The sequence below is a fragment of the Plutella xylostella genome, chromosome 15, assembly GCF_932276165.1.
Source record: "Plutella xylostella chromosome 15, ilPluXylo3.1, whole genome shotgun sequence".
NCBI classification, from domain to species: Eukaryota; Metazoa; Arthropoda; class Insecta; order Lepidoptera; family Plutellidae; genus Plutella; species Plutella xylostella.
In genome coordinates, this window is record NC_063995.1 from 2,763,456 (window position 1) to 2,779,677 (window position 16,222).

The 16,222-nt window shown below is 36.0% G+C and overlaps 2 protein-coding genes across 2 annotated transcripts; one reads left to right on the forward strand and one right to left on the reverse strand.

Moving 5' to 3' along the window:
• Positions 1-848: 848 nt before the first annotated feature.
• Positions 849-8,086, forward strand: LOC105386548 (protein obstructor-E). Its single transcript, XM_048625982.1, has 6 exons — positions 849-1,027; positions 3,018-3,174; positions 3,793-3,911; positions 6,505-6,705; positions 7,213-7,408; positions 7,895-8,086. The coding sequence occupies exons 1-6, from the start codon at positions 979-981 to the stop codon at positions 8,046-8,048; spliced, it is 876 nt and encodes a 291-aa protein (XP_048481939.1). The 5' UTR covers positions 849-978; the 3' UTR covers positions 8,049-8,086.
• A 105-nt stretch (positions 8,087-8,191) lies between these two features.
• Positions 8,192-11,095, reverse strand: LOC105386547. The gene is made up of 2 exons (XM_011557135.3): positions 10,962-11,095; positions 8,192-10,788 (listed from the first exon to the last, which is right to left on the reverse strand). Exons 1-2 carry the CDS (start codon positions 11,024-11,026, stop codon positions 8,220-8,222), a joined length of 2,634 nt encoding a protein of 877 aa, XP_011555437.3. The 5' UTR covers positions 11,027-11,095; the 3' UTR covers positions 8,192-8,219.
• Positions 11,096-16,222: the final 5,127 nt, after the last annotated feature.

Below are 16,222 nucleotides of genomic sequence, written 5' to 3' on the forward strand. Positions count from 1 at the left end.
TGGTTAACAGTTTTTAAACCTATATTTTAGGTCCGCTACAGTTTAATATGCTGTTTTGTACTATTATGTTACTTGAAGTTGGGTACAACCCTAAAATGACGTGCCTCGCGTCTGTACTGTAACACAAACTATTTACTGTTAAATCGAGATGTATGTTACGATGAAATTTCTAATAATAGGATAATTAACCAGTAATATCACGCAACATAGCTGTAACATGATTTCAATATTTTCTCTCGTTTCTGTAAAAGGTATGTAATTAGTTGTTGAGTCTGTATGTTACTGGTGCGCTGTAACTGTTGCGATAATATGACGTGACAGTAAATAAACATTGATAAATAATTAAAATACGAAAATAAATTATTTCTTTATTCAGTTAATTACGAAATACCATAAATATTTAATTGTTACTGGTCTATTAGTTACTACCTCTGTTTTATAGCACATAGGCATGTCAGCATCTACCGGTTTATAATGATTATTGCAATCTAACATTTTAATGTAAGATTAACTTATTAAGTAGTACACAAAAAACATAAAACTTGAAATTATTGGCCCATTACTAAGTGATTAATGCCAAAAAAACTTGCCCAGTGACATTTTGGAATATTTTCAAAATCACCTTTTCAATAAAAGGCCCATTACAAAACTAGTTCTATTGCCTCAAAAAATATTTAAAAATACTTTTTTCCCGCAAATTTTCTTGCGGAACAAGCTATTATAGAATAGGTTTGGTTCCACAAATGAGTAGTGCAGCTGTATAGGCTTTGGCGTAAGAGTGAAAGGGACAAGTGGTCTCTAGTAACCTTTCGCTTAGTATACGTTCTCTTGCTAAGAATCGGAGACAAAAAAACTTTATCATCAGTACGCTATAGCATCCGACTGAAGTGCCGGCGTTTGCACTTACTTATTGATAAGTCACTATTAGTGACATTTAGGTTAGAGTTAAGTGATATTAGTGTAATTTAATAACAAAAGATGGCGTTCAAGTCATTATCGGGAGTTATTCTTCTCAGCTGTTTCGTTGGTAAGTTATTCAATAGGGGGTTTCAGATTGCTTTGTGAGTGGTTTAGTTTTTTATAAAATTTGTGATAATTAATATTTTCTTTAGTTTATTACACATGAAATATGTCGTTTCCAATGCTCCTTGACCTTTGTATAAATAAACAGCTGTCGTTGAATATAAAACACAGTCAATTTAAATGATTACACAAGTGACCTTGTGAATAGCTTTTACATTTATTTTGGTTCATAATAAATTTTATCGTTACATTTTGAGTGCAACACCCAAGTTTTGAAATTTGATATTTTAGCTATGTTTAGTAACGTTTAAACTAGATTTAAGACAAAGCAAGTCAATATCTACAGTTTCTCTTGTATTAGACATCAACGCGCGTACTGAACTTTTTTTCGTACTGTTTTTAAATTCCTTTGTTGAATGGTTTGGTTATTATGTTATTTCATGTTTTTTATATAGACCTGGATGAATGTTCTAAGATAAAGTAACAAGAACCTTGTAAGAATCTGATAAAATATGGTAGGTATAGGTAGGATTTAAAAAAAATTAGGTATATGTAGGTACCTATCTGCAATAGCTATGATACACGATTTATGCCTATCAAACAAACCTACCTGTTTAAATTTCACAAAGAAACGTTCAACTTATAACACCCCTGTTTTTCCGTTGGATGTAAAATAATAAACAAACAAACAATGCCACAGAAAAGAAAGGCATGACGGTAAGCAAAGCCGCAGTTCGAATTACTCAAAATCGCAAAATTTCGCGCACATTTTAGTAAAACCCACACGTTATGTTACTCAACAAGGAGAGCCAATGTTGCTTCATCTCTTTCAGCTCAAGCATTTAACAACAGCATAATGATTTAGGCTCTGTTTCATAATGTCTGGATAGTGGCTACCTGTGAGATAAAATACATGCTGTCAATCTCTGTTATTATTTTTTTGACAGTGACATCATGTATTTAATCCCACAGGTGAGCCACATTGTGAAACCGGCTGTTAAAGCTATAAATATTGGGCAATAGTGACGATAAAGTAGTGACCAAAACTGCTTTACTTATATTACCATATGAACTATTTTATTTTTTGGAAGGAGTTAAAAGATATACGCTTTTCCAGTCGGGACCATACACATACCTATAACATAACATCTATAACATACACATACCTACATAAAATTAAATAATATTAACAAATAATATAAGTAATTTTAATAGGTAATTTGTTTGTTGCAGCACCATAATGCATATGCATACTTAAATATACTTACCTACCCACATTGAATCCGAATCATTCCAATGTATATTGGCTATGTTTATGTAGGATGGTGTATTGTATAATTGTATATTCATTAATAGAAAGTAAATTTGAATAGTAGACTAGTTTCTAATAGCTGTCCACTATTTTTTTATCTTTTATCTTTACATGCCATTATGATTTGACACTATTCAAATGAACGTGTGGAAGATGTAATATAAGTGATGCGATGTATGAGATAAAAATGTAACGCTGTGTTGTTTTTAGCCCCCGACAAATAGACGGGTGTCATAAGTTTAACGTGTCAGTGTACGGTGGCCTGCGCCTAAAAGTATACAGGCGGAGTTTTTAAAATAGCGATCCCTGATGATGAAGGGACCAGCTACATCTGTTATAAATCCGGGGACGTGTTGCGCAGACCACCGTACCTGTTTGTGGTAGCATAGCTCCTAAACGGCTAACCCGATTTTAAATTTGTTTTTATCAGGTTAAGCCCCAGTTTCACCATACTCTGTTAGATCAGTTACAAGGGATCAGTTGTTGACTTTTAACACATCTGTCAAGAATTTAATATGGAGATGACGTATAATTGATGACATTACAATGTAACAGGGGTGATGGTCGAAGCAGGGGTGTTAATGATCTACCAGACTATGGTGAAACTAGGCATATAGGTACATAATATTATAAATTAAGTATACTTCATCTAAATTACAATCTCCACCTTCTCCGCCCACAGTCCTCGCCTCATCAGCTGGCACCAGGAACCTGCCGAAGCGCAAGCCCGCGCCCCCCGCGCGCGCCGAGCCCGAGCGAGACGCAGAGATCACCAACTCCTGTCCTGACGACGGCTTCTTCGCTGATGCGGAGCAGTGCGACAAGTACTATGAGTGCAGGTATGTACATACATTCATTACATAAAGGAGTATACACACTGCTGTAACATAGCAAATGCTTTTATGCGCGTAGGGTGCACGTTTCGTGCGCGAGGCGTTAATGCTATGGGAATTCTTTCAATGCATGTTACATTGGATGTTACGTTACAGCAGTCTACCTTAATGCTGTAGACTGTAATCCCTGAAGGGGAAGTCGGAGGTAACTCGCAAGCGAGCAAGCCCGCGTTACGCTGTACATTTGTACTCACGTGACAGGTCATTAGCCGTATCGGGGTTTTTGAATTAGTCAAGTGTGGGTAAATATATGAAGAATGTATTTGTTTTTCTAGGGTGTTGACAAACATCACCACACAGGTGATCACCACACGTGGGTCACCGACACATAGGGCTTTTTTCAGTATAGAACTTCTATTTCTTTACCTCTTCCTATTATTTGGGGCGGACCTTATTGAGTCTTCTTCAAGTCGCGTTCTATGGAATAGTAAGGATTGTACTAGGCCACGGTGGTAGACTAGGACTAAAATCCTTCATTCATTGGAAGGAGACCTGTGCCCCAGCAGTGGTGACGGATGATGATGATAAAGGAGAATAAATAAAGAATCGTCTTGAATGTTCCAGAAACGGCGAGATCATCGAGAAGCTGTGCCCGGACGGCATGGTGTTCAACGACTACAGCCCCGACCAGGAGAAGTGCGACCTGCCCTTCAACCTGGACTGCAGCCAGCGGCCCAAGCTACGTGAGTACACCTTGAGTACATGCAGTTGTAGTCATCAGTTACATTACTTACTACACCTTCCTAATATACAGGGTGTTGAAAAAAGGCCGAAAATTTAATGAGAAATTCAAAATTCGCGAAAAATTTACAGCGAAAAGCGGGTGACGCCTGCGAGTCACCTCTGACTACGCCTTCGGGCTTACAGTCGTGGATACATTATTATTTATGATTTCATTTATTAGAAGCTATATTTGAACAATATTTTTTGCATATACGCAATGAACTTATCCCCGTTATCAAAATAACACCTAAAAACGTGACATTTGGCCGCGTCGGTCACGTTGCGAGGTACCGGTTGAGACAAAAGGCGATCGCGGATGGAATACAAACGTTGAAGGGTTACTCTATACTGACAAAAAACTAACGAACTAGAGCTGTCGTGCAATCGGTACGTTTTTACAACGAGATAGAGTTGTGACTTGCGCAGCAGCGCTCCGAAACTTGGTTTTTCGTCATATAGAGTGACCCCCTGGCCGTCAGCTGCGCGCCGGAGCAACTTTCCAATCTCGAGCAGGAAGCGAGGGGCCTTGAGACCTCCGAGCTATGCTGTGGCTCTAGTAGATTGATTGTTATGTATTTTTGAATTATTTAAGTATATGTACAAGTAGTTGTTCCTGCGAGCTTCGCTGCACCTTTAAAAGTTTTCCCGTGCGAGTACCGTGATAAAAAGTAGCCTATGTGTTAATCCAAGGAGTCAGGAGGAACTCCATACCAAATTGCGTTAAAATCGGTTGAGCCGTTTTGAAGTGAAGAAGTAACAAACATACACACATACATACAAACTTTCGCATTTATAATATTAGTAGTAAGTAGGATAGGATCAAATTCACGCAGAAAAAACAAAAAAAATGTACATACGTATCGTATACACATACCTACGTATTAATGATGGACATAAGGCCCTGTAAAATTCAGACTATGTACTTTACCTAAGTCCAATAATGTCAAGGGTATAGGGCTTTCAAATTGGGGCTTTGAACGCGTGCGTGATCAAATGCTGTTATAAACAGCCTTCCTGTGCGTCAGTCTCTCACCCAAGTAACATTTCATTCGAGCTTAGGTTGTAAGAAATGCCTTTAGGTTTTATAAGGGTTGTGAAAAGGTTAATGCTTTGCTATCTGGTCATATTGAGTACTTGAGAATGATTACTAAGTCCTAAAACTAATTGTTTATTAATACAACCTTGTAGCTGCTGATAAGAGTTTATATTAACGTTATTTTAACATGTATTTCAAGAGCATATAGTTCTAGGATCTTATAGTTGTCGTAGACTCCTGATTTACTTCTAGAAAAGCTAGCATTAATGCTAAAGTGAGAGCTTAAATTTTTAACCTTGATACAACCATAAAGTTATGGAATATTTAATTTACTTATAAGTATTTTTTAAAACCTATCTTAAACCTTTAGGTTGATAAGAGTTGTCTAGGCAAACAAATTAGGACTACTTGGTGAAAACCAAAAGCATTAAGCACTGGCTATGAGCTAAAGGCATGATTTAAGTCCTACAAGAATATTTTAAAGCTTTAGAGGCATCCTCAAAATATGTTTAATGCTTTTTAGTAATTTCCTAACGGCCGCCATATTTTTTCACTGAAATAAAAAAAAAAACTTACCAAAAAGATACATTTTAATTAATAAGGGAAAATTCAGTAGCGATTCCTATACTATTCCAAATATATGTTTTTTTATATAGACAGTACTTTTATTTCTAATATAAATTTACACCAAACATAAAATTTTATCTATTTTTTTAAATTAAAATATCTTCAAATTTATCATTTACAAAAGGCCCGTCACTTATACAGAACTATTATCCGAAAGTATCACAATAAAGTGCTAGTCGCACAAGGTTTTCATATTTCCTGACTTCAGCCTAACTACTTACTATATTTTGTATTAATACAACACTTACAAGTTAGCCATTTTGAGTCTTGGAAAGTGTCAGGTAATGGCGCCATTTATTATAATTATTATAAAATCTTACACAGAAACATTTTAAGACCCGAGAGTCCTGGGAAGGCATTACAAATATCCATCAAATGTGTTTCAAGTTATAGTAGAGTTACATCCAGGACTAATTTAGAACTTAAAAGCTGTCTTCCAAGGTTATGTTAACGTTAAATTAAGGTTGTGAAGGTTTTATTTAGGTTCTGTGTAAGTTGTTCAAAAGGTTCTGGGTTTGAGCTATAGGTTTTGCTGTAGCTCTCAGAAAGGTTCTAAAACGTGGGCCCTTTTTGCACTCAGGAGGTTAATATAAGGTTAATATAAGGTTATCGAGCCTTCTAAGTCTCACGAGTTGATTTCCATACAAAGGTTCTAGAACCTTTTCAAAACCTTTTTAAAACCAAAAATGTTACTTGGGGCAGCTTCCTGCTCGTTCCGGACGAGACTAATAAATTAAACTTGTTTTTCAGACAATGTACCTACATATATACTTTTGAACCTCACAAAGCAAGCTCTGTAATCCAAAGTTCTAAAGTTCTGGCTATTTCACTGCTGTTTAAGCTGCATTAGACAAGAAAACTATACTTAATCATATTTAATATCATTCCAGAGACCCCAATCCCAGCCCTGCACTGCCCGCGTCAAAACGGATACTTCTCACACGAGGACCCCAAGGAGTGCGGCAAGTTCTACTACTGCGTGGACGGGAAATTCAACAGTATCACCTGCCCCGATGGTCTAGTTTACAACGACAAGACCGGTATCTGCACCTGGGCTGATGAGGCCAAGAAGAAGGGCTGTGGCGCTGCTGGTTAGTTCAATCAATTTAAGTTTAAAACTTTGTATACAGGGTGTTGCAAAACTTGTACCTATACTAAGCCGAAAGAGGGATACTAAGGAGGTCATTCAAACAAGTTTGTTCTATGACTTTTGGAAATTCGCAAAAAAAAATTGGATGCTCCACAGAAACTGTTGGTCACGTGACTTTTTAGTATGGGGATCTGATTATTTTTTTCGTGAATTTTCAAAAGTCGTTCAGGATGACCCCTCAAGTTACCCGCTTGCGGCTTAGTACGTATACCACTTTTGGAACACACTGTATAATACAGCACTTTTCATAAGCAAAGAGTGATAGTAAATACCTAGCTTATAGAACTGCCTTGCTACTTGCAATTTGTGACTGATCCAAAATTCAGTAAAGGTACCTAAATACTCTAAAATTTTATAAAATAAATAATTTTCTACAGCTGCTTCATGCAAATTTAATATTTCTCCTAACATCATCCATGTAACCATTATGTCTTCCACCCCTCCCCAGACGTGTTCGCCTTCGACTGCCCGGCCGTGAACGAGACGTTCGGCCAGACGCACCCGCGCTACGCCGACCCCGAGGACTGCCAGTTCTTCTACGTCTGCATCAATGGACACACGCCCCGGCGCTCCGGCTGCAAGCTGGGCCAGGCCTTCGATGATGTGCAGAAGAGATGCGAGTGGGCGCGGAAAGTGCCTGAGTGGTGAGTGTTGATGATGCTGGTGTTTATGTTGTCCTGGTACCTCTGTTGTTCTTTTACGTCTGCATCAATGGACACATGCCACGGCGCTCCAGATGCAACGTCGGTCAGGCGTTGGATGGTGTGCACGAGAGATGCGAGTGGGTGAGGAAGGTGCCTGAGTGGTGTTGATGAATTAATGATGCTGGTGTTTATGTTGCCCTGGTACCTCTGTTGACTTCTACACGCCGCACCGCTCCAGTCAGGCCTTCGATGACGTGCCCAAGAGATAGGTGCCTGAGTGGTGAATGCCGACGTTTACTCTAGATTTACTATTCACAATCTGCGGTCTCAATCCTCCTCATATACTGCCTTGCACGTCTTACTACATTTACGAATAAAATATATTAAATAATCGCCCACACGTATAGGATAAATCGAATTTCGCCCTTATTATAGAGCAACTGCAACCTCCATTAATCTAACAACAACCAACACTTTCATTTCCAGCGCTGACTGGTACAAGGGCCAGCTGACGGACGCTGAGCTGGAGGCTCTGGAGAACCCGCCCACGGTGAAGCCCAAGCCCGCCGGCTCGCAACCCTCGCGCCGCAAGCCCCAACGCCCCAGGGCCAAAGCCGCCGAGAGTGCTGACGAGGATTAGATCATAGACAATTAATATAGCTTTTTTACAATTCATAACTTTGTAGTTTTCTTATATAGATCTAAAACAAAGAAGGTTTTAATTTCTAGCTTTATCGTCATCTATTTCTACTAAAAAATGGCTTCGCAAGTAAAAGTAATAGATAAAGTTCGGTGATTATTGTTTATTATGTCAACGCCCGTATTGGTTGCCTAAAATATTCTGCACCTTATCAATAGTGGAGTATTCAGAAGACGTTCTAGAGGAATGTCCGCTGTCGTATTGCGTTAGGCTAGGCATTGGACTGACACCCGAGCTGTTTCCATGTTGGGGATTACGTGTAAAGCTTGATCCTCTCGATCCAAGTTCTGACCCAAAATAATTTGTATGGTTTTGTACGTATGTTGGACTTTCTTTTTTCCTCAATTGTAACGTCTCCGCACTTTCTGTATTTGTATGTTTCTGTGTCCGGGATGTGGCCGGAGTGTCCATAGTGAATGTTGTAACATTTCTACGTTTTTGTTCAGTTTGAGTTACTTTACTAGTTGTAGCAGTTTTTTTGGGTCGGGAAGGGCAGTCGTCTTCGCAATGCCCTTGTGGTTCTTTACTACAATGACAGTTGGCATCACATGGTAATTTGGCACTACCGCCACGTTTTTGTGCACAAAAGGATTTGGTTGTTTGCGAAGTTTTTTCTTCTTCGCGCTTCAGCTGGCAGTATGACTTTTTTACTTTAGGTTTAGCTGGACAGCCTTCTACACATTCCAATTTTGACTGAGTTTCTGGTACTGTAGCACATGATGGTGGGCATTTAGTTGGATCATTGATAGCAAACTCACTCGTTTGTGTTGAACCTGCATTTAATAATGAGGTACCTAAATACTTACAAGGCGTAGGTTTCTTTTCTTTGGAAGCCTTCATAATATGCGATATGCTTTCTTCTAATTTCGATTGAACAAATTTCTGGAGCATATCCATCTGAGATTGTAATGATTTTATTTGATCGCAGCCACAGGGTTGTTCGTCATCAGTATTGTTACTTTTACTTTGAATCTCATTACTTTTACTTGTTGTCGCGTTAGTAACCGATCCCACACTAGAGTCACTATCACATGGCATAAGAAGCTTTCTCATTTGTGCCTTTTTACAGGATGGCATCGAGCAGCACGCCTTGAGGCCACACTGACCTTCGGTTTTTTCAAAACAGTCCTCAAATAACCTCTCCAGTAACTCACGCTTGCATTCAGGAATTTCACAAAGTTTATCATCTTCTTCGTCATCTTTCTGGCAGGGTGGTTTTTCTCTTTTACAGACGACTATTTCTTCCTGGCATGGTGGTAGTTTTTTCTTCTTTTTCTTTTTCTCTTTCTTTTTTGGTTCTGTACATGTTTTCTCTTTTTTTTCCTTCTTTTTATTTTTTACCGGACATGTTCGTGGTACTAGACAATCAATCCAATCGTCATCATCGTCCACTTTTTTCGCGCGCATTACTGATGAAGTTACTTCTGGAAAAATAAATCCATGTTTATGTTTAGAGATTTTATTTTTTACAGAATACTTTTTTAGTTTTGCCTCAGATATCTTAAAAGATATCTTTTTAGCGTCAATATTCATTTCCAAATTGTGATTTTGGTTCTTCTTTTTTATATTCAAATGTTTATCATTATGACTATCGAACACGGAATCAAAAAATATTATCTTTAGCAAATTAGATATTTCAGCAAAATCATTTGTTTCTTTTGCCAAGTCTTTTTTCTTTTTTCGTCGTGAAAAGATAATTACATATTCAGTTTTTTCCTTGTTTTTACTTTTGAATATTTGTTTACTACTTTCATTTCCTTTTCTACTGCCGTCATTTACAGATGTAGGAATATTATTTGCTGTTTTTTTGACTTTCAACGCAGGAAAATTGTTTCTTTCCGATTTATTAGCCAAAGATTCATCGTTTATATTTTTCAGATGTGATGCGTCTATAGCCTGATCAATACATATCTTTGTTTTCTTTACTTTGGCCGATGTTGATACTGGTCGTCTTGGATAATATGATATCTTGTGTGGATTTGGACATTTAACTGAAATAATTTCAGTTCTATTTGGTTCATCTGATGTTTTCATTTTCTCTGCCTGATCTGATGTTCCATTATAACGTGGATAATGACACTTTATTTCAGTTTTATGTGAACACAATGTTTCATTTTCGCGTGGTACGGTTTTTGTTTTATACTGATTTAAGGGAGTATCATTGAGAGTTGATGTTTGCTCTGGTCCTTGTGTTACAGGACATGCTGGTTTTTCCTTCGTTCTATATAATTTATCTAGAGATTTTTCTAATATTTGCGGATTACATAGTGAATTTGTTTTTCTTCTTGGGTGAGTAATGATGGTTTCCGTTTTAGTTGTTTTTGCTTCTTCTTTAGTAGTTATTTTCTCAAAATTCTCTGACGATATTTTTTGTTTTTCCTCGAAAAGTATATCTTTCAAACAGTCTACTAAATTATTTTCGCCTTTAAGAATATTGTCAAGAAACAAAATATTCACGAAATCAGATGTATGGCAATAAGGAATACCTTTTCTATAGGATATTTTAGCTATAACCTTTCGATTTCCACCTATGTCTGACTCCCATGATTTTCTGGTAAATGCTGTTTGTGTTACGCTGGCGAAAAATATTTGGGTATAATATTGTTTTTCTTTTCTTGATAAGACTCTTTCATGGAAACTTGACTTACTATAGTTGGATGTTTTGAAATTTGTATGCCATCTGAAAAGATTTGTTATTACGAATTATTAAGTAAATATCTACCTATGAAGTTATAACCGCTAAGTATAGGTACTCCTCGATCATCGTACACGAACCATGAACAGTGCTTGCAAGATTCATTTAGGTACTTATACAATAACTGGTATTACACATTTATAAAACGAGGAACTTACCTCCTTCTACAACAATTTAATTTTATCGGTGTCCATGGTGTCTCCGACTTTTTGCTATGCTTCATCACAATGATTAGGTTTTTTTGTAGAACACATATTTCATTTCATTTTTATTACGAAGTATAAGACGAACTCCAGTTAAAATATAAATATAAATGTGAAGATATTAAATAATGTGTGTACTGATTGGGAATTTACTGAAAACCTCTGAAAAACCTCAGACCAAAACGGAACATTTAGGAGCATTTTTGCATGGCATTATTTTGGATAACTTTGACATCTTTTAAAAGTAACTTGACAAGTTGAGCCAAAAATAACAGGCAAAGAACAAATATATTTTACAGCCATCCTTCCTAAGATTGTTCTTTCTCAGAAAGTATTACATTTCCCCACATTTCCCTAATCCAACCACACCATAGACTTAGTATATACTGGCGTATAGACGAACAAAGCGAGCGAGGGGGAAGAAAATCCCTTACGGAAATTTGGCAAGTTAGAAAAGGATAGCGAATCCAATGAAAATGTGACTGGTTTTGAATGACAGAGCGTCACAATTGGGCACGCGGAAAATCAACATCTTAGTATTTTGGATTTTTTGCGTACGTCGTGGTTTATTTTCAGTAAATCTAATTGTATTCAACAATGGTAACATCTTCTGCTAGTGATTGTGGCGTTAATCATAGAAATAATCCTGAAAATTGCACATTTCACAGGTAAATACCAAAATAGTCATCACTGCCACGACGCGTTTATTTTTGGTTAAAATTTGTCTTTATCCTGTAATAAATATAAAATAATGCCAATGCTGTTGTTTACTTTATAAATATTTTGTGTATGTGGAAGACCATTTGTTAATAATTTCCATGATTTTAGTGGATATATTTTTCATCAATTTATTTTACATGTACGCTAGGGATTGACTCAAATTAATCGATATCATTATCGATATTTTATCTTGAATGTTACCTATGAAAATAAATGCTAGCTTGCGTTTACCGTCTCGTATCTGAACCATTTTGTCAGGGCAAGGTACATCTTTTAACAAATACATAAACTAATTATTTTCTATAATTTGTCCAACAGATCTCCCTCTATAGATACTATAATAAGACGAAAGTGGTTGAAATTAGTTGGACGCGTTGGTTGGAATCCAAAGAAGAACTCTACCATTTGCAGCAATTCGACTTAAGAATGAATGTAAACTTAATAATTTAGGAAACGAAACTGTAATGAACCAGTTAAATAAATACCTAATTAAAAAAATAAAAAAACCGACTTCAAAAAACCACTAAAATGTAAGAAATAATTTAAGGTTTACACAAATTCTACTCGTATGTGACAGTACAAATATACCTAAGCAGGAACTATTCTTTTTTGAATCTGCTTAGGTATATTTGTACTGTCACATACGAGTAGAATTTGTGTAAACCTTAAATTATTTCTTACATTTTAGTGGTTTTTTGAAGTCGGTTTTTTTATTTTTTTTATTATTATTTTATTTTATAGTTTTTAGTTTATTTGCAATAATTTTCAATCAAAAGTAAGGTGCAAATGATACCAAAAAGTCCTACAAATCAATACGAATCATTCAAGCCTAAACACGAAGTAGTTGCTATATACCGTTGAGGAGTTCCCCTGACTGCCTTCCGTTTCCATCATCAGATCAGCTCAAGGTCACCATCATATTTTTTTGTTATAAGAACTATATTTACGTTCTTAATTTCATTAGAATCGGTTAACATGTGCCCAAAATGGAAATTCATACCCTGTTTTTACCCCTTTACCCACCCTTGGGGGTGAGATAAAATTCTGAAAAAAAATGGAACCACCTGGGAGCTCAACCCAATACAACAAAAAAAGAATTTTCAAAATCGGTTCATAAACGGCGGAGTAATCGGTGAACATACATAAAAAAAAAACAAATATCCCGACGAATTGAGAACCTCCTCCTTTTTTTGAAGTCGGTTAATAAATATGTGGTAACATCTCAAACACGGCCATCCGAGGCAGAGCCAGTAATTTGGGTCAGACAGATGATATATCTAAGATTGTTCTGTTTAAAAGTCAATAAAATAAGGAGCGATGAAAAAAGTGTTTTTATTTTTATTTATGCATTTTTTTACACTATGTCTAAATTATAATCTGGACAACAACAGTCTATGGAACAACTCTCTCCAAGGGTCGAACATCGAACTTCAATAACTTATCGATGGTCCTCCAAAGTAAAGAAAGGTATATCACTAGCTAATGCACACACTGAAAAATCAAAATTGGTCACGTTTTATCGAGCTGCCAGTTCGTCTATACGCTAGTATGCTAGTATCATGGAAGTAATAATACAACAGGAATGCGCATTCCTGTTGTATTATTACTTCCATGATACTAGCATACTAGCGTATAGACGAACTGACAGCTCGATAAAACGATGCAAACAAAATGATGCAAACAAAAATAGACCTAACGAATTCACCTTAAGATTTATATTTGAAGTGAAAGAGGCCGCGAGTCGATAGAGAGGGTTACCACAGAGCCCTTCCTCTCTTTCTAACAATTGCCAGGATTTAGTTGTGTAAACTTTATTAGATTTTGTACGAAGAGAGCTATGCAAAAAAAATATTAAATTAACTCATAGACTACTGTATATCATATCATTTTCAAAAACAAATTTATAATAAATCATTAAAAACATGTAATTTTAATGAAATATTTGGTATTTGTATGAATAATAATTTCATAAAAAATATTGGTAGTTTTTCTAAATACTTTACGACAAGACCGAAGTTGTCAAGATGACGGATGACGTTTATACTGTTTTGAGAGACGTTATGGTTAGGGTGACCATTCATTCGTACTTTTGAATCACTTTCCATTAATTAGGACCTGTTTCATTCAACTTTTTGTTTTATTTTATACCTAAGTATCATTAGGTATTATTGTGGCTGTTATCTTATAAGGCTGGTAAAGAGTTATGAGCTGTTGATTTTTTTGGTGATAGATATGAGTATTATAAGATAATTTATCAAGCTTAAAACCGGCGGAAGCTCTTAGGTTGAGATATTTTTTTTGAAATCTTAGGATTTTCATCAACTCGACTATGTAAACGGAACACCCACAGAGTAAACGAGTTTACGTCAATCCTAACTCTCTAATTAAAACCAGTCCATCTTAGTAGAATTTGGTAAAAAGACAGATTGTTGTTGCTAGTTCAAACCTTGGGAATATCTAATTGATATGGAAAAAAAAACATATCAATATTACATTGCAGTTTGCGCTGCAACAACACATCTATAAAAATTTTACCTTCACCCCATTTGTTTACTCAATTGTCATATCACCAAAATACATTCGTACCTACATTGCAATCGAATTATTCGAATAATAGGTGACTTTGAGACCATCGACACCTATTCGCGACATGATAGATTAGAAGTGATGTCTCATGAATTACCTAAAATTATGGTCACCAAAAATAGAAAGAGATGGAGGGCTCCGTGCTGACTATCTCTGTCGGCTCGTTTTTTTGGTGTAGTGCGCATTCATTCCTGTTGTATTATTACTTCCATGGCTAGTATATACTAGGGGCGTCTTGCACAACAAAGTTAATCAAAATTAAATCTATGACCTCTTGCTCTGACATGATACTGTCAGAGCAAGAGAAAAACTATTTAATTATATTTAACTTTGTTATGCAAGTCATCCTAAGTCTATGAACCACACCATGGTCTGAGAACCACACTGCCTGTGTTTTAGTCTCTTTGACAGTAGTTGGTTGGTCCATAGTTGGTCTGAGTTTTGACGTAATAAAAAAATCCCCTAAAATCTTCTTAAAAAATACAGGTTTATACCCAGTAATATATATGTCAATGTTTATACCCCATTTACATTGAGCCCCTGCCGCTGCCCCTCGTGCTGCCGGCAATAATTAAAGCCATACGCCTTTGGAACTCACTGCCCTTACAAATCCGTAGTGCCAAATCCTCCAATGCTTTCAAAAGACAGGTTAAAGAACACTATCTTTCTTCTATGCCATAGAATGATGAATATCTATTTATCATGTGTATCTATTTTATGCAATATATTATTTTTTATGTATGTATTTAAGTATTTATTAATAAAATAAGTAGGTTTTAATTTCTTTTGTCTTTAGTGTTTATATTTTGTACAACTTCCTCATTTATATATTAAAAAATTGTCTCTCTTAGCTCTTAGGGTTGCCTGGAAGAGATCGCTTTTAGCGATAAGGCCGCCCTTATTGTAATATAGATTTTAAGTATTAAAAGTTATTTAAGTGTTTTATGTACAATAATAAAGTTATACTACTACTACCACTAATTCCCTAAATATTTCTGCAGCAGGATCGAGAGGAGTGTGTGTTTACATACTGCCCTACCACTCACTTCGCTTTCAAGTGTCGGGAATGGCAGACGTCGAAACAATTACGGTCTCATTTTATATAGGGAGAAAAAATGTATAGTCAGAAAAAAGAAACGACCACTAAGGAGCGACACAACATTATCTATTCTGATGCATTAAAATCGGCCCCCTACCCTGCCCACTTGCCTGCTCACTTCGGCTGAATGTAAACGACGTATTAGACTTGGGTTTCGAGACTTTCGGAGATTCGTTGTACACTCTCTCGATTCTCGATAATGTCACTGAAGCAAAGGAAAACCTTTGATTATAGGAAAACCTTTCTATTGCACGCTGATTGATTTTCATTAAGTATCATCCGTATCATCATCAGCTTATTATCATCCACTGATGGCTAATTTTACACTAAGAGGTAGAAGGAGAATTTAAAGCGATCCACGGGGAAAATAAAATACTACACTAGATATTTTATAAAATTATAATAAACTCCTATTTACATTTTCGGTTTTATGTACAGAATTATGTTCGTAAAATATAATTTCACAGGTACAAAACTTTACTATGTACCTACGAGTATTTAATCTATTATACATAATTATATAAAATATGTTTTATACTTTTCTATGGTAACTAATATCACGAATTCTGATTATTTGGCAACTTATAATTTAATACGGTAACAAAGAGGCAAGTATATAAAATATACATACTCAGGGCATTGAGAGTACTATTAGAAATATAAATGTATCAAAATGAAATTTTTCAATAAATAGGATTCTCAGATAAATTACTATGATAACTTACAGTAATATTGCAAGATGAAGGAATACGCCTTACAAAACATGATGAAGTAATCTAAACTTTTAAAGTTCGAAAACATTACATTTTAG